Below are 23,652 nucleotides of genomic sequence, written 5' to 3' on the forward strand. Positions count from 1 at the left end.
ATTCTATATTCTCACATGCACTTTCATGAATAATAAAGCTAAATACATATGAAAGAAAACTGTAGGACCTTAATATAAAGTTGATTGTTGCTGTAAATAATCACTTCCTTAATTTTTTCTTCAAGTTTCTCTGGGATTTTTTAATGGCTAAACAGAGCAGTCAGCTTTGCTTCCCTTGGAAACCATCTACAGCTGTTTTCTTTAACTTGTCTCTAGGCTGAATAAATGCAACTTAGTTATTAGCGTTTTATAAGAGTACTCAATTTATATTGGTTGCATCCTTTACTTTCAACTTTAAATAATAAGACAAAGTCAAATTATTTTTACTAATTTTGTGACTTGACTGATAAAGCTTGCCAGATCACTTTTCAATTAAAAATAGCTCCAAAAAACTATGTGCTTTTGGTCTTCAGGCACTTTATTTTATCAGAAAAAGAAAGAAAACACTAAAAAAAAATACAGAGAGGAAGAACTTGAGTTACAATGCTTACTATTTTTCCAAGGTCAATGTTTTCCAGACAGTAAGAATAAAATGAGTGAAGGTCTATACAATGTTTCGGTCTAAAAGGGTCAGAGGCTTAGGTCTTGTTCTGGCAGAGTGGTTGTTGTGTTTGGGCTTGATTTATTTCCACCTAAACTGAACTTTGTGACTTTCATGCAGGTGGATGAAAGCCAAACTGGAGAACCGGGATGGCTTGGAGGAGAGTTAAAAGGAAAGACAGGATGGTTCCCTGCAAACTATGCAGAGAAAATTCCAGAAAATGAGGTTCCCGCTCCAGCCAAATCTGGGACTGACCCGACATCTGCCCCTGCACCCAAACTGGCTTTGCGTGCAGCCCCCACTCCTGTGGCAGTGACCCCTTCAGAGCCCTCCACTGCCCCCAGTAACTGGGCCGACTTCAGCTCCACGTACGTGTAACCATGCTTGATTTTTTAAATCCCAACCTAGTAATTTTTCTTTTTTTTTTTTAAGTGCTTTTGTAGTCTTGGGTTGTGCCTCTCGGTGAAGGAACTCGACTGTTCCCAGTATCTCTTTCTCTGAATCGTCCCCTGGCAAGTTATGGATCACATTCTCTGAACCAAATTTAATTATATCATTGCCCCCTAAAAATGATTTACCATGGTACAAAATAAAGCCTCTTATCTTAGTTCAGTAATTGTTCTGTATCTTTCATTCTTGTAGAAAAAAATGGAGAAATACAGTTTCCTAATAATGTGTTTTGACATCCATGTCAGTCAGCAAATATACAGTGTTACTTCCTGCATGTAAATAGCACTTTCTTGCTGGGTAGAACTAGAAATTGAATTCAGTCATGTGGTTTTGAAGAAGATAGAAAGCTGTTTCCTTTACAAGCATTCTGTTTTCATTAGTCATGTACATACAGTGGGGCAAAGAGATGTATATTGGCCACTGTCAGTTTTGCACCCTTGGTCATCAGGAAATGACATTGAAAATAGTGTGTGAGCAGAGCATGCCCTGTGAAGCCTGCCTTACATGCTTCTACTTATGGGGCCATGATCTAATGTCCAGTTGTCTGAAGATCTTTAAACTAATATGCAAGTAAAAGTGATTTGGATAAAAAGTGTTTTAAATTTTTTTCAAATCTAATCACCTTTCAGGAGAAACAAATCAGAGGCAGGAGTAAAGACAGGTTGCTAGAGAGAGATCAGTTGGAACAAATAGAGGGAAGAAAGGTAAATAAGGACTAAGGGCAGGAGGAAGTAGAGGGAAAGAGGTAGTAAATAGCAAGTTTTTCATACTCATATTTTTATATGAAAAGTTGAAGGAACTAAAGAAGGCACTCCCTATCTAATCTCTGCTGAAAGATGGAAATCATGTAATGGAAGGCTGTCCCTTCTACTCTTGATCCTGATTTAAAAGTTGTGGCTTTTTAAACTAAAGTTTTAGCTAAAATAGAAGACAAATATCATGTTTTCCAGGATTTGATTTTGCTGTGAACCAGATCAGTATGTGACTCCCTTGTGACTTCCTTGATAAATGTATGGTGTGTATCTCTTCTCCTTTGTATGGATATCTTATTTTCCAAATCACAACTCAGGGTGTATGATCTAGTAGAGGAATTCTTTGGTTTTCACATTTGTTTCTGTGTCTTTTAAAAGCGGTAAACAATACATAAATACTCATGTAGATATATTTATTTAAAGTTACAAAATCACAAAATTAGAACTGTCCCAAGATCCAGATAGCTGGTTGCTCTCAGGATGCCACTTGTAGACACCATGGTATCATGGCTTCTTACTGTAATATTGACAGAAGGGAAATGGTATTCCAAACTCCCAGCTGCCAAGGTTGCCATATGACTTCTTTTTCTCATTTAGTTATTGTTATTACAAATGATGTTAATAATCAGTTGAGAATGTTTCTTTGGTGCTCTAGAGTTAGAGTGTTCCCCTATCCAATATTTCCCTGTAACCTTACAACCAAGAGTGGTAGAATATTGTTCCCATTTTATCAATGAAAAAATCAAGATTCTCTGAAACTATGCAATTTGCCTGAAGCTTGTTGCTAGTGGTGAAGCTCAGTCTGAAACCTGAGCTGTGGATTTGTGTTCCTCTGGTTTGCAGATCATCTTTTGGTAAAAATCCCTTGTGGGTGAGGAGCTGGCCTGTTAGGAAGTACTTGCTATTTATTGCATTGTACCTTTCCTTTCAGGTGGCCCACGAGCACAAACGAGAAACCAGAGACTGATAACTGGGATGCGTGGGCAACCCAGCCCTCTCTCACTGTCCCCAGTGCTGGTCAGTTAAGGCAGAGATCAGCCTTTACTCCAGCCACAGCCACTGGATCCTCTCCATCTCCTGTGTTAGGCCAGGTAAAAGCAGCAAGTGGGGTGTGAGGGACTTAGCATGCAACATGGTGCTAACACAGTCAGCAAGTGCTTGCTGACAGTGTCATTTAGAAGTAAGCTTTGTTATACTAGGGTCAGCTGGTGGTGCACTGGTAATATACAGTTTCCCCAAGAGCCTTTCAAGAAGCCTGCAATATGTGGTGAACATGAGAGTTCAGGAACAGCAAACTTCTCCTGTCTTGGGTTATTCAGGGAAGTGTCACTCAAGGAGAGATGCTTAAGCTGCATCTTGAATGGTAGGTAGGATTTTATTAGAAAATGGGGAGGGCTGGCATATCCAATAGAAAATGCCATAAAGAGAGGCTTTAGGGTAGAAAATCAGCATGTTTAGGGAAAATCACGATTGGCAATCCATTTGGCTAGGACATTTAGTATTAATGGAAAAGATAGGCTGGCAAAAGTTATGGGATGCTTTTAAATGCCCTGCTAAGAAAGAGTTTAATAACTGAAAGGATAATTCTATATTGTTAACACAAAGAAAGAGTTTAATATCTGAACGGATAATTCTATATTGTTCAACACAATAAAGATAAAGAAATGAAATAATTTCTGTACATTATCAGTCATACCAATCAGAACAAATGCCTATTTGGGAGGAAGTGGGGAATCAGGGATATTTCTGATCTGGGAATGACCACACTAAGCTCAGGCTCTGATTAATCTGGAAGTGACATGCAGGAAGAGGAGACAAAAGGGACGGCAAGCCAGTTAGGAGGAGGCTGCTGCCATCATCCAGGCAAGAGCCAGGGCAGGCCTGCACCCAGCTTAGCTCCCATCTACTGAGTTAGGGAGGTAACAGTGGAAATGGAAGAGGGCATTCTGTGAAGAAAGTATACAGAGGAGAAAAACAAGGATGAAGCTGCAACAACTGCAGAAGCCTAAAGGAAAAGAAAAAGGTCTGGGATTGAGAAGAAGAAGGGCAGAAGGAGAAACTGAATTTTAGTTAGAGGGAGGAGTTGGGTTAAGTTTTAAGGTAAAAGTGGTAGTCCTGTGTGGAAGGCAATTGGAATATAGGAGGTTGGGAAAGAGGATAAGACTAGGATTATATCTTGGGATCATCCCCCTAGAAAAAAATAATCCGATTTGGAAATGCATGAGATCTTCAAAGGAGAGAGAATCTAGAGGAAAAATAGAAAACACTCAGAGCCTGGTATATTATGTGACCCCGAAGGAAAAGGGTTGCCACTAAACAGGAGGTGTTACTTTTCTTTGCCCCGTCCCAGCTCAGCCTTTCGCTCATGTGCGATGCTCGGTAAATGGTGGCTCAGCGGAGGAAGGGGGTGGCATTGCACAGGGGTGGGCAGGAGGCGGTGCTTCTTCACTCAAGGCTGCAGCCAGGGGAAAGAAGAGACCATCCAGTGTGACAAGTAGGAGCACCCTGTGATCTGGGAAGGAATAGGGTAGAACCAGAGGGCAAAGGAGTGGGGAGAGTGTAGGAAGATGCTGGGGTTGGGGGCAGGCACAGCAGAGTGGAAGGGGCATCAGAATAGGCGTGAACCGACTGTGTTGGTAGAAAGAAAGCTGCCAGGGGAGGGGGGGGGTACTAAAAAGGTATTAAGATAAGATAAAATGGAAACATTAAAGCACAGAAAAGGAGCTGAAATGGAAGGAAATGTAGGGATATGGTAAGTTTAAGAATTTTTTGAAGCCCAGGCTTTAAAGCTACCAACATGATGCAGACACTATTTGACCCATTGTAAATTTATTTTTACCAGACATAATCATAATTAAATGTCAGTGTGAAAATGACTTTCAAACGGAAGTATAAATTGATTTTGAATGTACCCTATCCTTTGTTCCTTCCTATTTACATCTATGTTTAAAAGTTAACATTTTATTTTTTAGTAATGTTTTGTGATAAAGTAATAGTTTTGTAAAAAGACAGTAAATCCCTCACCCTGCCTTTCCAGCCTCATCTACCGTACCCCTCCATGAAACTAGGCCACCAGCACCCCCAGATTATATTCTCCTCCTGGACTCTTTGCAGCGTGCCACCTCAGGGCCTTTGCCCATGCCCTGCCCGTGGCCTGGAGGGCTCTTCCGCCAAAGCCCTAGCTATCAAAATCCTTCTCATCCTACAAGACACAATTCAGATGCTACTTCTGTAGAATTTTCCCTACTGCTTCCAGGCGGAGTTGCTCCAGCTCTTTTCTCTCTGTTCCCACAGTGAATAGTTGGAAACTCTCTTTAGCATATTTCATTCTGCCAGGTGTTTCCTCTTTCTTCCCCATTAATTTTGAGTTCCTTGCCAGTAATCTCATACTGTCCATTTTTACAGTGCTTCTACCTAAATTACTTTTAGATGGTAGAGATGGCATTTTATTTATCATTGTAACCCCACAGTGCCTGGTATATGATATATAACAAATGATGATTAAAATGCTAAAATCCCAAGATGAGTATTTTCCATCCTTTCTTTACAATTAATTTATGTTAACCCTTTGCCTAAGTCTTTAAAAACGGAACAAAAAGAAGCACAACCCAATGCAGGGCATATTTCCCTTTGTTCACCTCAGTGAAGATACCAGTTCATTATCTTCTGAGATTCCTAACCTTTCTGCTCCCAGGTTAATTTTCCACCAAAAATCCAATTCAGATTGGAAAGGGGAAAGAATTGAAAAGAATTGAAAATAGAACCAAAATACCAGGTGCAACAGAATAAATGTGACCTGCTGCCTTGTTTAAGTAGAGTGTTATATGTGGCCAGTCAATGGCTTTGGGATTAGGTTGTCAGATTTTTGCCTCTACTTTGGGAAATAAACAAATATTGAGAACACAGTGAAGCACCTAGCATTCAGGCTGCACCTAAATCATGGTCCTCTGTGGCTATGTGTGTTCACTTGGGCTTATTGGAGAAGAGATATCAGTGTTCACTTCTGCCTTGATTTATACTAAACCGCAATGTAATGAGATCTTTTATGTTGCTCCACACAAGGGTGAAAAGGTGGAGGGGCTACAAGCGCAAGCCCTGTATCCTTGGAGAGCCAAAAAAGACAACCATTTAAATTTTAACAAAAATGACATCATCACTGTCCTGGAACAGCAAGACATGTGGTGGTTTGGAGAAGTTCAAGGTCAGAAGGGCTGGTTCCCAAAGTCTTATGTGAAGCTCATTTCAGGGCCCATAAGGAAATCCACAAGGTAAATTTGCATTTATCTACTTCTGTAAAATATTAGGCATTCAATTATTGTTTGCACCAATTAAGATTCACTGATAGGAGTTGCAGAATTATTTTGTTTTCTGGATCTTTTAACTGCAAAAGTTAGAGCAAATGTCCACAAGAAGGGAGCATCCTTATAGATAAGTGGTCATTTTTTCTTCTGTTGTGGAAGCCTGTAAATCTTGTTTTCCGGTGACTTGTGCAAAAGGGAATTCTATTCCGAGACCTGGAACATTCTTAATGATTTGTTGGAGATTATGAGGGCATAAAGAGAGTCTTACCCAGTAGTGGGCCAGACACATGTGACCCCTTAGAAGTCCAAAGCTGCTAATTGAAAGAATGAATTATTTCTTTCATCAGAGTCTTAATGTAGCCTGGATCCATAACAAGGTTGTTGTTTAATATTCCAACAATAGAGATGTTCAGAATAAATTATGAGCTTTAAGAAGATAAAAAGAGCAAGACTATTCAGTGAGCATATATCAGGCATGCTTTGTAATAGCCCAGCACCAGTAAAATGCTGAAAAGCAAGAATGTGAGCCTTTGTAGTGACTTGATATATGTTTTTAACATAGTTAAGTGCAGCTATTTCAACTCTAGATTGGTCAGAGTTTTAAAAGTTAAGCAGGTTTTTTTTCTTTTTTTTTATCAGTGTCATTTTTACTATTTTCTGTTAGGACAAAAAGTAAAATATTATTTTCTTCCCCTCTTTCAGCATGGATTCGGGTTCTTCAGAAAGTCCTGCAAGTCTAAAGAGAGTAGCTTCCCCAGTAGCCAAGCCAGCTGTGTCGGGCGAAGGTGAGAACCTGAGTCAAACTATGTTCGCTAGACAGTCTGAGAAAAATATACAATAAAAGCAGCAGACTTTTCAATTAAAAATAGCCATGTTAATTTGTGTTCAGTTTATTAAACCATAAGGTAAAGTGAAAGTTTAGCTCTTCACAAAATAAAAGTACCGTTTTATGGGGACTAAAAGTACTATCAGGTATATTGATTATCAAAAGCCAGATTTTCTACTTGCATTTAATTATGAACCCTTTAACTTTTCAGTAAGGATAAAATTTTCTGAGAAACTCTGTTGCTAAAATTTGTTCCTAGCTTCCCCTAATATAGGCTTTGTCTGATTTATAAATAAGTATTTTATTCAAAACCATTACTACACAGTCCTGTAAAGCTCTCCCAGTAGTATCAGTGCCATCTGTACAACCCCAAATAAAATAGAAACTATTTTTTATATTCCATGTAAATAACCAAACCAGACTACTTAGATCTAAAAAAAATTCATTTTAAGAGTTTATTACACAAATAAGTAATTGCATTATTTCCAGGTTTCTACTTCATGATATAATCAGGTTATTATTATTTATTTTTAATTGTATTTTTTTGAAGATACATAGAACACAAAAAATGTTACATTAAAAAATATAAGAGGTTCTCATATAACCCATATCCCACCCCACCCTCATCAACAGCCTCCCTCATCATTGTGGCACATTCGTTGCATTTGATGAATACATTTTGGAGCACTACTGCACTACATGCATTATAGTTTACATTATAGTTTATACCCTCCCCCAGTACCTTCAGTGGGTTATGGCAGGATGTATAATGTCTAGCATCTGTCCCTGCAATATCATTCAGGATAACTCTGAGTCCTGAAAATGCCCACACATCACATCTCTTCTTCCCTCACCCTGTCCTCAGCAACTACCATGGCCATTTTCTCCACATCCATGCTACAGTTTCTTCCATTACTAGTCACAATAGTTCTATAGTGGAATACCAGTAAGTCCACTGTAATGCATATTTTATTCCTCCATCCTGTAGACCCTGGGATGCTGATGTCCATTCCACCTCTGTATCGAGAAGGGGATTAGATTCCACATGGTTGATGGGTGCCATTCTCCTGCTTGCAATTGTAGGCACTCTCGGTTCCCTAGTGTGGTGGTTGACCATCTTCACCTCCCTGTTAGCTGACCAGTTCATTGGACTTACCCAGATTATTATTTTTAAAAAATTTTAATGAGCAAAGCCTACATAATCCAGCCCCTAATAATAAAAATCTCATGTGTTCCCTCATGGAATGTGGTCACTATTATAGTACTAATTAAAAAGTGCTATCCAGGGAAACGCACTTTGGCCCAGTGGTTAGGGCGTCCGTCTACCATATGGGAGGTCCGCGGTTCAAACCCCGGGCCTCCTTGACCCGTGTGGAGCTGGCCACGCGCAGTGCTGATGCGCGCAAGGAGTGCCTTGCCACGCAAGGGTGTCCCCCGCGTGGGGGAGCCCCACGCGCAAGGAGTGCGCCCGTGAGGAAAGCCGCCCAGCGTGAAAAGAAAGAGCAGCCTGCCTAGGAATGGCGCCGCCCACACTTCCCATGCCACTGACGACAACAGAAGCGGACAAAGAAACAAGACGCAGCAAATAGACACCAAGAACAGACAACCAGGGGAGGGGGGGAAATTAAATAAATAAATAAATCTTTTAAAAAAAAAAAAGTGCTATCCAGGTCAGACAGCCTTTCCATGGGGAAGTCTGAGCAGTGTCTAACTCTTACATCAGAATTAACCAGTTGTCTGGTAATTTTTCATGGATTCTTTGAATAAATTACATGAGGATGCCGTGTTATTATTATTATTGTTTAGTTTAGAGATATAAAACCTCATCACTGGGAAGCAGATGTAGCTCAGTGGTTGAGCTCTTGCCTCCCATGTACGAGGTCCCAGGTTCAATCCCTGGTACCGCCTTAAAAAAAATAGGGGAAAAAAAAAATCAAACCCATATTGCGGAACAAATCCAGCATTTTTTTACATCCAGTTTTTACTATCCATCAAAGCACTCCTTAGCATAGTTCTTACACATTCTCACCATCCGTAATGTCTTTTTTAATCCACTGTTAGTTTTAAAGGGCAAAAAAGCTCCTTAAACATAACACGTGGGAGCGGATGTGGCTTGAGTGGTTGAATGCTTGCCTCCCACATGGGAGGTCCTGGGTTCTGATGCCGGTGCCTCCTGAAAAAAACAAAAACAAACAACAAGCAAAACAAACAAAAAAACTAACTCTGAGAAGCCAATGTGGCTTAGTGGTCGGGTGCCAGCTTCTTCCCACATATGTGATCCCAGGTTCAGTCCCTGGTCCCTGGTACCTCAAAAACAAAACAAAACAAAATCTAACCAAAAAAAACCATACACTGTCAGTATAGCAGAAGTCAATTGTGACCCCCCCAAAAAAACTCAATGTTTTCTACCCATTCAAGTCCCATGGTAGGGCTGGAGTTTGCCACCTCGTAACCATATGACTGTGGTCGTACCTGAGTTTCCTCATAATGTGGACATAAGAACCACCCCTTGAGGTAGGATTTATTGTGAGGAATGAGACAGTGTGTGCAAAGCTTTTAGAAAAAAATAATGTCAGCCACTTTTGCCTCTTAGCTTTGTTTCATGTATTATCATTAGAACTACTGAAAACAGTCAGTATTCTCATCAAACAGCAGTGTTGATGAATGTTTATTTGCTTTGAAAAATGCACAGAGACCTTGATTTTATTTTATTTTATTATTTTAATTTAATTTAATTTTAATTTTTTTTGAGGCTTTAATAAATAAGTCACAGATGAACCACAGGGAAGTTGGGCAACAGAATAGAGTAAAATTCTATTCTCATTTGACCTTCATTACATCCATATCTAGTGATTTGGGTATTAGAAATATTAGGAAAGATTGCTGATACTATGGGAAGGGGTAGGAGGACAACGGCACTTGAAATTCTGAGGAAAGCTATTAACACATATTAATGAACTGTTTGTTGATAATGCTACATTAAAAGTAATCAAACCTAAACTATAAATCAGATTAACTAGATTGTCAGTTTGGGTAGCTCTTAAAATACTGGTTTGGGAATGACCAGTGTCCTCTGTCGAATGTCTCGTGAAACATGTTTAACTGATGAGGATCCTGCTGCATATCCTTTATCATGTCTTCTGGGTTTCATTTTAAATGAAATGCCTGTGTGCAATGCAGGGCTAGTAAAACCTCAAAAATCTTTCCAGTCTCCTTCATAGTTTATACTGCAGTCTAAAGTTCAGCCTGAATTCATGTTTCTGAAGTTTAAGCATTTTGAAAGTTATTTCAGAATTTGGGTCCATTTTTAAGAAAGTGGCTTATAAGGGCAGGAATCACTGGTAAAAGTATGGTTGCCAAGGCGCCTATCTTAAATAGCAAAATGTGATACCTGCAAGAAGGAACAGGAATGGAGAAAAACGAAAGGCAAGGGTCAGAATATTGAGAAATCAGAAAAAAGAGAATATTAATGCAAAAAGAATGTCCGCATTAAAGCTGCCAAAATTTGGTTTCCTTGTGTGGGAAATCATTTTTCCAATTTTAACTGGAGGTATGTGTTACCAGCACTGGAAGGCTACAGACAGAGAGTTTTCTGTTTTCCCTAGAGCATTTGGATGACCTGTGTCTGCTGTGGGCTCCAGTGCCCTCTACCAGCAGCTGCTTCCTGCATGTACAGGTCAGTCCTGCTGACGTTGAAGGAGGCCTTTTGTGGAACCTCTGGGGCTGTTCCACAACAGAATGCTCTTTCCTTAGTTCGAGCAGAGCATTAGGTGTTTTTGTTTTTTTCATTTTTATATTTTCGGTATATTTTAGTTTTCAGTATTGCTTACTGGAGAGACTTGTATAATTAGCCAATTCCTACATACTAGGTTTCTACCTGATGATTACTCTAGAGTCTGCAGTTAAGAAATATCTGAATTTTTAGTGAGAAGAATACATCATCATTTACTTTTGGGGGTAAATGGTGATTTTTCTTTTGCTTTTAAAAAAATATATGAAGACTTAAGATTAAATGGAGAAAGAGTGAAAACTAAGAAACTTATGTTCATCTTTTTGTAATTCTTTTATCCTATATCTAGAATTTTATGTCTAGTGATATTTTTGAGAGTGTGATACTGTAAACTCAACAAGAGGGATGCAGCTTTCTCTCAATAATTGAAAAAAGAAAAGATTCTGGAATGTATATCCCTCAAATTGAGGATTCTGAGAACATTCATTTTTATTCTTTAAAATTAAGTTACATCAATAATGTAAGAAATGATGATTTATATTTCAACCTGTCAAAACGGGCTTGATTTCTTTCTAGGGTTGGGTAGGCACTACTTTAACCCATGCATTCTACCTGTTTCTGTACTGGAATGAAGTAGATACCCATTGTTAACTAAACGATACCTGTTTTTTTTTCTTTAACCTTTTTCTTGTTGTTGGAGCAGTTGTACTTTTACAGAAAAACCATTCAGAAAGTAGAGAGTTCCCAAATACTCTTCCACCACTCATACATATTTTTTATTTTGTGTCCTAACATTTCTTGCCATCTGTGTTCATGGCACAATAAGACATTCAAGCACTTGAGTAATGAAAAATATGCCTTATTTAATTTTACATAAAAGGATATACTGTATGTATAGATTTTCCAAAATTGTGATTTGGCAGCCTCAAAACTGAAATAGAAGTATTTGATGTGCAATGCTTCTAACCCAGTGCTCAGCACCTACTCAGTGAAAATCAGTTAAAATTAAGTGTTAAAAGCCATTTCATTTAAAAAGAAATCTCAACGCTGGCACTCAGTGTGGTAGACATGTGCTTGGTCTTCATTCCTGTGGCTGGAGCCCCACAGGAATCGTCTCCCCTTCTGTAATTGGGGGATCTGGAGCCTGGGGTATTCTGCAACTCTGTATTTTACCTGTGACCAGCCTTTCTCTCGAATGGGTCTTATCCTAACTTCCTTGTTCATGAACTTGCTTTTGCAAAGCTGTCTGGGATTTCTTTAAACAATCAAGCTCTCTCCGTATCTCAATATTTCTCCCCACCAGAATTTATTGCCATGTACACTTACGAGAGTTCTGAGCAAGGAGATTTAACCTTTCAGCAAGGGGAAGTGATTTTGGTTACCAAGAAAGATGGTGACTGGTGGACAGGAACAGTGGGCGACAAATCCGGAGTCTTCCCTTCTAACTATGTGAGGCTTAAAGATTCAGAGGTAAACCCACATTAACTGTTTCCTCTCCCTTTCTGTGCAGTGCATCTCTCCATGGGGAGTCACTTTTGGGGCTTGACAGTGGAATGCTTTATTGGGTTTTGCTAAGCTCTGGGGCATGACAGTAAATTTAGTGTGACCTGGAATTGTTTGAACATGTTATTGAGTGCTGCAGAGTAAACTGCAAACTGAGTAAACCCACAAACTGAAGAACTCAACCATGGCTAAGTGGAGGCTACATGTAATCAGGCTGGCCCATCCCACTGGGATTGTGTTCAGTGTTCATTTCTATGCCTGCGTGTAACTGATTTAGAATTGGGAATAAACTTTACTGGGCATTGGCTTTAGAAGCCTCAGGAAGGCTACACAGCAACATTTTGCCCATGTAAACAGAAGTATTCTGTGATACTGGCCCCAGACTGTTTGGCAGCAGGAAGTTTCTAAAACTTTGTATGTTTTGTCCACACAGCAGAAAGACATAAGGTCTAAGAGATTGCTGCACCTTTGGCTTGGCCCCAATGTCTCCATCAACCAGGGACTGGATTTATTTTAAATGTTCTTTTCCTTAGAAATTGAAAATGGTTCAGTGTTAAGTGGGATCCTCAAAATTGGATTGCAGAAAGGGCAGATTTCAGATATGCAGGTTTCATGAACTGGTGAGGTGAGCCTTGCATAGGGTCTGGGAGCCCTCTTTGTTGGAGGCTACAGGATAGAAATGTGGCCACATAACACATCCATTGCATGGAGTCACGTCACTGCTTTTTCTTTTTTCTTACTTCTGAGCGCTGAGGAGAGAAGAGGCTAGTAAAGAACCTAGGGAGACCACCTCAGGTCTAAGTGAGTGGCCACAGCTTGCGCGCTTGCTTTAAACACCAGGAGGAGGGTGTGTGCCGACTCTGGTCCAGAGCCCTTGGTTGCTTTGGAGGCAAGGCTGAAGCTGGCGAGATGCCTCCGAAATTGTGCCATCAGCCTTCCCGCCTTCCCCGCCGTTCCCAGAATTGGTTTTATTTGGTTGGGTTTTGTTTTTGTTTTTTCAGAAGGTGCTGGTATTGTTTTGATTTTTTTATTCTTGCTGTGGTCTTGAGAGCAGTTTGCTGAAACTCCCCTGGAGGGAGTAACGTACTTCTGCTCACTCTTAGAGAACTTGGCAGAAACCATACAGCAAGCATACTGTCCTCTCTATACCTGGAGAGTGGGAATTAACCTCTTTCCCAGGCCAGCAAGTTGGATCCAATAAGATCCATTATAGATGGTATTTCAGGGGAGTGGGAGAAACACTAAAAACTAAACTCGATGAATTTTACAACTGCACGAAAGCTCTTAAAGTAATTTGACCTTTTGAATCAGTTAAAAAACAAAAGTTACTTGCATTGTATTTTAATAATTTACAGTTTTCTATTAAAAACAACCTACAGTCAATGAGTTGGGAGTGGGTATAGCTCAGTGGTTTGAGTGCCTGCTTTCCGTATACGAGGTCCTGGATTATTTCCCAGTACCACCTTAACAAAGAAAAAGTCAAGTTAAAAAAGACACTAACATTTTTAATATAACAGTTTTATTGAGATATAATTCACATACCATACAATACACCGATGTAAGTTTTTAGTATATTCAGAGTTGTGTGACTATCACCACAATTTTAGAACATTTTCATCACCCCAAAAAGAAGCCCTGTGCCCATTAGCAGTCATTCCCCATTTAAAGCGGGTTTTTTTTTCCCCACCTTTTTTTTTTTTTTCCGGACATTTTTTAAGGTAAGCTGAGCTTTAAGTTTTTTTCTTAACCAGTCTTAAATTATTAGCCACAGATTTAGCAATGCTTTTAAAGATTTTGGACATTTAACTACATTTTTAAATAATAATGAAAAAATTGAAAAGTTAGCTCCTTCATCTGACTTACAGAGTTCCACCTATAAGGAAAGTATCCTACTGAACATCAAAATCAGACCCAGCCTCACATACCAGATCCCACCTGTGGGTTCAGGGAGGGCTTGTCCCCACTCTGCTTTCCCTTCTGTATGGGGGGAATGCAGACAGGGGGGAATGCAGGGACTGTAGCCTGGGGCAGCTTTTCTGTAGCCTTCTTGAGGTGCTGCCTGGACAGGACTATGTCCTAGCTTATCGAGCCACTTGAACCCTCTTGTTGGCTATTGACAATTGCTGTTTTATTTGTTAATGGATTATAGCTGGTTAGGGAGTATACTATCAGCCTATTAATTGGGAAAGTAACTGGTCATTTGGAATCTATCTTTATGGCATTCCTGGCAGCCTATAAAAAATACAGGGATTGATACTGTAAAAGTATTCACTAATAAAGCAAGCCTAACCAGAGTAAAAATTTAAACCCAAACTTTCCTGGTAAATAGTAATTAAACTCCAGTAACCAAAATAGAGATTATAAGTTGTGTTCCTAATAGATAAATATCGTATATAAATAAATGGCTTTTTTTTTTTTTAAGGCGGTACCAGGAATTAAACCTGGAACCTCATACATGGGAAGTGGTGCTCAACCACTGAGCTACATCTGCTCCCCAATGCTATATTTTTATTCTTGTAGTACCTCTTATTTCATGTAGTAAGGCTTTTGTTTTGTTCTCTGTTTTAATTGGAATACCGACTTTACTGCAAGATAGGGACTCAAGGGTAAAAAATAATCCAGAGCTAAGCAATTTCTATCAAGATTATAGCCTGGCCTCTGTTCTGACTCCTCTGGTCTCTGTTGGCTTCCTTGGCTGGTTAAAAGGTCCGTGAGGATCCATGGGAAGAATTCAAACCTGAAGCACTGTTGGAACACTTAATAGTTGGAAAGAAATATGGTCTGTGCTTCTAGCATTGATTGAGAAATCTCGGGGTTTAAAAAATGTCTAAAAATGTGTGTGGGATGCATGGGAGCAATGGTCATCTCTTAAGGTTGAGGAAGATGAATGAGATGGAGGTAGGGGTTTCAGTTGTACGTATACTGTTTTGGTTCTTTAAAGAAGAAAGTGCTAAAGCCAGGTAGTAAAATATTAATATTTTAATGTATTAAATCTGGCTGGGCTCAGGGTTATCTGTTATATTCTCTGTACTTTTTTATGTATGTAGTATTTCATAATCAGCACTTTTTAAATAAAGAATAAACTTGGTGTTTAGGATGTTGACTTACAGTCTTGCTGGCATGTAGCCCCCTGTTTGATTTGGCCCAGGTGCAGGATGCACCTGTGTTATCCACACTCTGTACCTGAACCCTCTGGGTCCTACAGTGCCACATACTTGGCTATTTTTCTGCTAAAGAAGAGAGTAAAAGCCACATGTTTGGAAGTGTTTATTTTGTCCTGTATTTTTCTGATACACACTCTGATGTCAGATGATGCAGTGCCTCTGAGTTTCACCATGATGAAAAAGGGGAGTTAGGGACCAAGGTTGTTTGTGTCTTCATTAATCATTGTTTAAGTTGCATGACCAAAACTATTCAGTATGCAAATGAGACCTTTTGCTCTGTTTTAAGGGCTCTGGAACTGCTGGGAAAACAGGGAGTTTAGGAAAAAAACCTGGTAAGTTACAAACCTGATACTTACTTTTAAATGTTTTGAATATAATTGATAGTTTCTCCCTGTCTTTGTTAATTAGGGCCAGAAGCCTAAAATACAAACAAAAGAATCTTTCCAGAGAGTATTAGAGCAGGTCCTCTCCTCAGAATCCATTAGTAATGTGTGCATGGTTATGAAGTGTGGCTGCTGTTTTACACGTGGGCAGTGAAGACATTAACAGACAGAATGTTCTCTTGGGTTGTGCAGAAATGAATCAGGCAAGGTGGTGGGAAATTGTAATGCATGGAACCGTAGGATTGTGGGGTCTACTGCTTCTCAGCCCCCCTTCTTGTTAGCCTCCAGAAGCCCTTTTTTTCTGACATAATATTTAAGTCCCAGGACAAAGACAGTAGAGGAGCCTAGAGGAGCAACAGATATTGTCAGAGTGAAGGGATGGGCCAGATCTGGTTAATTTAGAAGTCACTGGGTGGTTTTCCTCAGGTGTACACAAAATGTAGTCATCTGTCTGGATTAAAAGGCTTGTAGTTTATTTAAACACACAATCACATGTTCTATAACTAGTAGCATGAAAGAGAGAAGAAAAGGAGGCGCTGTGAAGTAATCTGGTTTGTATGGCATGTCCTCTTCGTCCAGGCATCTGAGCTTTTGCGATTATACCCTCAAGAGATTATAGGTTGAGAGGAGCACTGCTGTGCTGAGAGAGGGATTTGTGTGTCTGTGCCTGGGCCTCAGCTGCAAATGGGCATACCTGATGAGGAAAAGAGGTTTGCAAGGGTACCCTGGGATTTTAGTCAGACTCTTGATCTCGGAACACCTGGGTCACATCTGTTTTCCCTTGAGTATTCTCCTTCTCCTGAATTTTGGATGGTCATTCCACAGGGTTCAGGTATTTGGTACATGATGCCTGGATTACCTTAACTCTGTGCTGAAAACCAGTGAGCTGTTCAGAGACACAAAAGACAGAAGAGAAGGCTAGGACAGATCGTGGCTGTGTGTGTCAGGTCCTTTGCGGAGCAAGAACATCTGAAGCCAGATAGGACACTTAATGTGGACTTTCTCCATACCAAAAACTCTTGAATCTAAATCCATGCCTTGGCCTGTTAAAGTGGAATCCATGTCCCCAAAACAGATGTCCCTGCTAGAGTGCCTGGTCTGAGCCAAGGCATGTTTAACTTGGGTTCTTCCTCACCTCCCCTGAGTTCCCAAACAGCACGCAGAGCCAGGCCTCCACCAGGACAGCTGGGCGTTCCTAGCGTGGTGGTGACCCCTGACTGCAGAACAGGTTCCTGGGCTTTGCTGACTTCTCTAAATCTTATTCATGCCCTGGAGTTAGTGGAGAAGTAGGAGATACCAGTAGAGGCTGGGGCTTCTTTGCCCGCTTCCTTCTAGAAGTCCAGAAAGCATTCGCTACAAATGCTCTAGCGTCCGGTCATAGAAGGAGTTTGTCTTTTCTTACTCACAATCATTTGTTAGTGGAAGTGTACTCTTCAGAGCCTGGTCTGTGGTACTGTTGGATTTTTTCCCATGAGATTTTAACGTTCAGTAAAAGTACAGAACTGTTTATGTTTTTCATTGCTGATTTGGTGTTTTGGCATAAAATTTCCCTTAACTGCAGGTTCCTTCTTTAACTTGAAATAACAAGCAGTCCACTTGCATTGTCTTGATTCATACCTGACATTCAGGGAACACCCTCAAAATACGAGCCCCAAGGAAAATGGCTTGTCATGTTGCTAGGGTGAGAGCCTAAAGCAACAGCCTCTAAGTCAGCCAACATCACACTCCTGATGGTTTCTGCGGGCAGTAGAGTTTTCTTTCTACTGTATTTGGCAGATGCAAGAGCATCACTTGAGTTCCTTTGACTTCATTTATTCACTTAGCCACACAGTGCTGCTGTGTGGGTAATGCTGTGCTAGGGGGTGGTAGAGGTGAATGAGGCTGAGCTCTTGGCATCACTGAGGTCAAGAAGCACCGGGGCAGAAGGTTGGGGGATTGGGTAGAAAAGGGAAAGGGAAATTGGTAAGTATGTTCTGAGAGCTGTTGAGGGAGTCTTAGAAGTGGACCCAGGACAGAAAAAGATCAGCCACCCACCCCTTGGATGCTGCATTTTGCATTGTAGCTTGTGGACTGGGGCCACGATTTAATGGAGTCTTACTCATTAAGTAGAAAACCAGCCCCATACATTGGCTTCCACGGTATTAATTTGTGAAGCTGGGAGGTAGCTGTGTCTTCTGAGAATTTTCTTCTTCTGACTATAACAGTGTACTGCAATGTTTGATCTTGTTTTTCAGAAATTGCCCAGGTTATCGCCTCATACACCGCTACCGGTCCTGAGCAGCTGACTCTGGCCCCTGGTCAGCTGATTTTGATCCGAAAAAAGAATCCAGGTGGATGGTGGGAAGGAGAGCTGCAAGTTAGTTTCTTTTGCACTTGTTTAAAATTTTCTGTCCAAATTTGAATATGCAGAATCTCAAAAGGACACTGTTACATTGCAATATACAAATAACTCCTCTCAGATTAAATCCTGCATATGGATAATAAGAAATGCCACATTATCTGAATCTGTTTGGTTCCTAAGATTTGGACAGCCAGAAGCAGAATTCTGAGAACTAGGTATTGATCTAAAAAAAAAAAATATCCAAATCTATTTGATTCCTGACTTCAGACAGAATGTTGAGATAGTGAACATTCATATAACAAGGGGTACCTGCACAAACACCTCCTTCAGTGCCTTGGCGTTGTAAAAGGGGAGCTTCCGATCAGGGGCATTGTAAGGTTTGGTACACTAGCAGGTTTCTCTGTGGTACCCTGAAAAGGACACAATATCACCTACACAGCATCTGGGCCAGAAATGAGTTACCTAATTCGAATCATAAGAAACCATTAGATAAGCCCAAAATGAGGATGTTCGTATTTTAAAGAGGCAGGTGAGCAGAGGACTATAGTCTTCAAAAATGTCAGAAAAAAATGTAACAACGAAACACAGAGACATGACAACTTTTGCTGTACCTGATCCTAAATTTAATCCTGTATAAAATTTTAAAATGTTCTAAAGGGTGTTATTGGAACAACTGAAAAAAATGGGATGTGGGAGGTAGATTAGATCAAATTATTGTCTCTGTGTTAAGTTTACTAGAGTTGAATAAATATTAAGAAAATATCCCTATTCTTGGGAAATACACGTTGAAATGTTTAGAGGTAAAGAGCTGTGATAGAAGCAACTAGTAATCAGATGGTTCAGCAAAAGAAATGACAGAGCAAGACTAGGAAGGCACACATGAAGCCAGGGGGCAGGAGGTTAGCAGTAGGTGAGTCTAAGTAAAGGTATGGAGATCTTCTGCATACTTTTCTATTCTTGACACTTTTCTGTAAGTTTGAAATTTTATTTCCAAATAAAAAGCTGTTTTTAAAAACGTTACTACTATAGCAGTTATTTGATGCATGAACCAATTGACTCAACTGAAGAAAAGTGTCTCCCTCCTACCCTACAACCCCACCCACAACTCCCAAGGTGAAAGAACAGCCTTGGCACCTCCTGGCTTCATAGCGTGCTTGGAAGGGTGGCATCCTCCAGGGCTGATGCACACGTTGGCTGCTTAGAGACTTGCTGAAGGACTCTCTCCCAGCACCCATGCCTCTTCTTGGTGCAGCAGAGATGGGCAGGGCAGCCTAGAGCCTAGCCATCCCCCTCTAGGGTTGGCCATGGTGCCTAGCGCACAGCACAGCTGTTGCTGAAAATCGAATGAATCGTTTCTGGAAGCCCCCTGGGTGAGCACCCTGACATTCCTAGCAGGGAGCCAGGTCTCCATTTACATGCCTGGGGCTTGGTGTATCCCGTCAGCTGGTTTCACCTGGCAGGAGTAGGACCCTGAGAAAATTAAATTAAGATTGATGAGGAGGAGCAAGGCCCGGAAAGGCAGCTGTGCAGACTGCTAGCCATGGAAGATGGACCCTCGAGGGGAGCTGCAGGATGGGGCTTGGAATGTACGTGCAGGAGCTTCACTCTGGAGGAGAGACGAATTCCTAGGAAAGGTCTCTGGTTCCCGACTGTCTTCATTTTACTGTTGTGTCAAGGCAAGCCCTGGGCAAGGAGGGGAATATCTGTGTGGCGGTGAGGTGAAGGAAACAGTACCTTTCTGTGCATATGGAGCAGCTAAATAAAAAAATAAAGTGCCAGAAGAGTGCGGAGCTAACCAGTGCACTAAAGACGTGGGGCTTCACTGCCACAGGAGGCAGAGCCTGGAGAGTGGCTAACAATGACACAGCCCGGGAAGCTCACCAGGGCAGCCACACGGACCAGCCGAGAGCAAGCTCTCCCGCACAGCCACATGAGTGGGTTGCCAGCACTCCCTGGCTGCCAGTCCCTATCACTTCCTGTTTAGACTTATGCCACTCTCACCTAATTGGCCTTCTCATCCCATCCATCACTTTCCTGTTCTGAAGCCTTGGGGATGCCCACTACCCCTCCTCCCCAGCCTGACCATGAAGACTTTCCACAGGTGCCCTCGTTCCCCTGGTCAGCCAGCGTCACTCGTCAGCAGTGCCCCTGCTGCAGCCTCCCTTGATGGTTTGTTCTCGATAAAAACAAGCGGCACCCTCAGACCCCTGCCTTGCTGCCTGGGCTCAGGACGAATGGTCAACTCCTCCCTCTCTCAAGTCCTCAAGAGCTGCTTCGTGAAGCTTTTGCTAAGCAGCCCCACCAGAGGCAAGGTCTGCCCCTGCACCTCGGGGCCCCTCGTGGTATTTGATTGTTGATGCTATTATCACTCAGCTTTCCATGCATATTTTGTGATTCCACCTTTTGATTCTCAGCTCCTTGAAAGCAGGGACCATATTTTAGTCCTCAATATGTTAGGACCTTGCTCAAAAGAGGGTTTTGAACAGTTTTTACAGTCTACTTAAAGAGGGCACGTGGTCATGGCCGGATTATCTTCCAGTGCCTCAGACCCAAGGGCTCGCTCACTGTTGATGTAGGAATTGCTGGTGAGCGCTTGTGTTCTGCCCTTGTGAAGCTACAGAGGACGGGGGAAGAGTAGGGCCATTGGGAGCCACAGGGCAGCTTACTGGGTAGCTAAACGTGTGGGAACTTGGGAATGAATGGCTTTACTCGTGCGTGGACTCGCTGTGAAAATAAAAGCTGCAGTCCTTGAGCCAAGGGCCTGAAGTCTGAGACAAGTAAAGCGAAACTTGATCTGTGTTTTAGAAGTAACCCAGAAGTACCCTTCTTAGCAGATTGGCTGGTAGGAGGGCAGAGGTAGGGTGGTAGAAGTTCTCTTTCTTCTTAGGTTTAGTTCCTTATTTTGGGACTAGGTAATATTATTTACGTCTTAAAATTCAAAAGTTAAGAAAAGGGATCCAGATGTCTCCCTCCCACCCTGTCCCGGAGGCCTCTTTTTATCTGAGCCTGTTTCTAAAGATACGGGGGGGGGGGGGGGGGCGGGGTGAGTATGCAGAAGATGAGTCACAGCACTGCTTATGAACCCCAATTAAAGCATCTTTTCCATTTGTTAGAATTGTGTCGGAATTGAGTGAGTCTTGGCTCACTGACTTTATTCTAAGTTTCTCTCTGTCACATACTATCCCTTTCCAGCCACACCTAGCCCATAAACAGTCAATAAATTGATTGCATAAGATTGAATTGTGTTGAATTAAAGTAAAGGAGAAAGGAAGTGGCAGTAGAAAATGTGGTTGTACCCATTATGTAGACCTAATGATTTTTTAAACGGGCATAAAGTTTAGATTACTTGTGTCCTGTATTTACTGCTGTACATTGTCTTGCATCTGAGTTTGTATGTTACCCATAAGAAGAGTTCAGATATGCCTGTGAATCCTGGCTGGCCACTATCCAGTCTGTGACTTTGGGTCTGTCACTTAACTTTTCTGAACCTCATTTCTTCATCTGGAAAATGGGAATAATAATGGTATCACACTGCTGGAATGGTTTTGAGGATAAATGCATATAAAGTGCTTAGCACAGGGCCTGGCTCATAGAAAGCACTCAGTGTTCACTGCCATCTTACTCCTAAAATCCACAGTTAACGTTGCCATTACCGGTAACCTCTGTGTTACCTGAAATTAACAGCTGAGAGCTAAAGTTACTGAAGCAGAAGTTTTCTGTCCTAGACATAATGCAGTATATCCTGAATGTGTGATCAACTTGATGCCACCAGTGTAAAAACATTCTGAGATTTGCTGACCAACAACTGCCATAATTTGAAATTTAGCTACAACATTTTGTTTTTGTAGTACAATAATCCATAGATTCTGATGTTAATGCTACTTGTTTTCCAATGATAATTCTTATGTGCTCTGTTACAAAGCAAACTGTATTATTTTTTTAAATGCACTTTTTAAAATTCTTCACGTGATTATTTTATTAGGCACGTGGAAAGAAGCGCCAGATAGGCTGGTTCCCAGCTAATTATGTAAAACTTTTAAGCCCTGGGTCGAGCAAAATCACTCCAACAGAGCCACCTAAGTCAGCGGCCTTGCCTGCAGGTAAGGAGTTTGCGGTCTATGGTGGGAAAAGGGTGTGCGTGTCACTTGAGTCTTTCCATTCGTTTTTATCATTAAGCATTTTCTATTGTTTTCCACATCTGCCTTTAAGCACTTCTGGTAGTTGCTGGGACTGATACCCCATAGCATGGTATGGAATATGTTTCTCAAAGGAACCAAATATCTAAGCAGCTTTACTCTGCTGGGTACAACGGAGCCCTTGTTGGGACTCTCTTCCTAAAGGAGTCGTGAATGCTGTGGCTTTAAGCAGACTTTTCTCTTGATTTCCTTCCAGCTATTTAAAGTAGGATTTGGGGTCGGGGCTGAAAGGACAGAAAGAGAGTCCTAAAAATAAATGGCTGGGGTCTAAATAGGTCGGGAGATTGAGCTGGAGGCCATGGGGGCCTGTTGGTTGTGATGTGCTCACTGAAGACGAAAATAACTCCCCTGTGACATTTACTGTGAACAGAGGGGGCTTCGGTTTATGGGCAGGATGTCAGACACACTTTCCAAAAGGGCAAAAAGAGAACAGTGTGCTGCCGTCGAGCTGGTTGACTCTTTTCTTATGGAAGGAACTAAATTAGAAGCTTCAGTAATTTTTGAGAGGGGTGAGGTTTGGGGAGCAGAATTCTGCTTAGGTCTTTAAGCCACCAATTCTCCGGTAACAGTTGTGGAAAATGTACTTTTTGTTCCAGTACCTTGAGGTTAGGTGTCTGTGCTATACCTCTTCCATGAAATAAGATGAAAACTTGCAACCTTTGTAAGAAACTAAAGGATTGGTACTTTGTGACTGATTCCTGGAACATCTCCCCCTCTTAACCCCCTCCCCATCCCCTCCACCCCAGGCCCCTTTGCTTGAGTATTTGGACAGAGAGTAGGGCACTACTGGCTCTATTCTCCCTTGGGGGAGGCCTGGCAGGGTACCCCACTCCAGGCATACTGCTGAAATACAACCACTTCACCAGGCTGAGACCCGCAGAAATCATTTGCTGGGGAATTTGGAAAGCCTAAACCTGGTTAAGAAAAATTAATTGGAGATTGCATCCTAACTGTGTAGACTGATCCAAAATGAAAAAAACAAAAACAAAACAGGGAATGAGAACAATTTAACCTCTTATAAGCTTGAGATAAAATGAGAAAAAAAAAACTACTTGAATGTGGATATGTCTTTCTGTGTGACATTTTGAAACACAGAGGTACAGAAGAATTCTTTAAAAACTGATTTTATTTTTCACTGAGATTTGAATTTTTTGTGATATTTGCTTTCCACTTAAAAAAAGGAGAAAAAAACCAAAACTATAGTAAAGTCCCCATGACCTGCAGTAGGCGATGGGGCCGGTGTTGGGCCACCCCTTGGGTCAAAGTTTTGGTAAAGTAGTTCTGCTGCACGCTGTACACAAATAGAAATGACTTCATGAAAGAATTCAGATGACCGCTTCACATTTTCTGCTGACAAGCAGACATGACAAAGAGGAAGATGTTGTAAACACTCAAGACCTAGTGTGGAAATATTGCTGTCATCTTGGTTTTTAGTCCTTCATCTTCCTATATTGCCCACACAACA

The 23,652-nt window shown here is 41.2% G+C and overlaps 1 protein-coding gene across 4 annotated transcripts in view; it reads left to right on the forward strand.

The window, feature by feature from the left end:
• Nucleotides 1–23,652, forward strand: part of ITSN1 (intersectin 1) — a 243,466-nt gene that overhangs the window by 164,819 nt on the left and 54,995 nt on the right. For 3 of the 4 annotated variants that reach the window (XM_058296182.2, XM_058296183.2, XM_058296185.2), the window contains 8 exons: nt 662–909; nt 2,675–2,834; nt 5,806–6,011; nt 6,747–6,829; nt 11,904–12,070; nt 15,554–15,599; nt 17,885–18,006; nt 21,974–22,091. In XM_058296182.2, coding sequence (XP_058152165.1) covers nt 662–909; nt 2,675–2,834; nt 5,806–6,011; nt 6,747–6,829; nt 11,904–12,070; nt 15,554–15,599; nt 17,885–18,006; nt 21,974–22,091 — 1,150 coding nt within the window. The remainder of the gene's footprint in view (nt 1–661; nt 910–2,674; nt 2,835–5,805; nt 6,012–6,746; nt 6,830–11,903; nt 12,071–15,553; nt 15,600–17,884; nt 18,007–21,973; nt 22,092–23,652) is intronic. The other variant, XM_058296184.2, reaches the window with a different exon arrangement.

The sequence above is a fragment of the Dasypus novemcinctus genome, chromosome 4 (genome assembly GCF_030445035.2).
Source record: "Dasypus novemcinctus isolate mDasNov1 chromosome 4, mDasNov1.1.hap2, whole genome shotgun sequence".
Taxonomy (NCBI): Eukaryota; Metazoa; Chordata; class Mammalia; order Cingulata; family Dasypodidae; genus Dasypus; species Dasypus novemcinctus.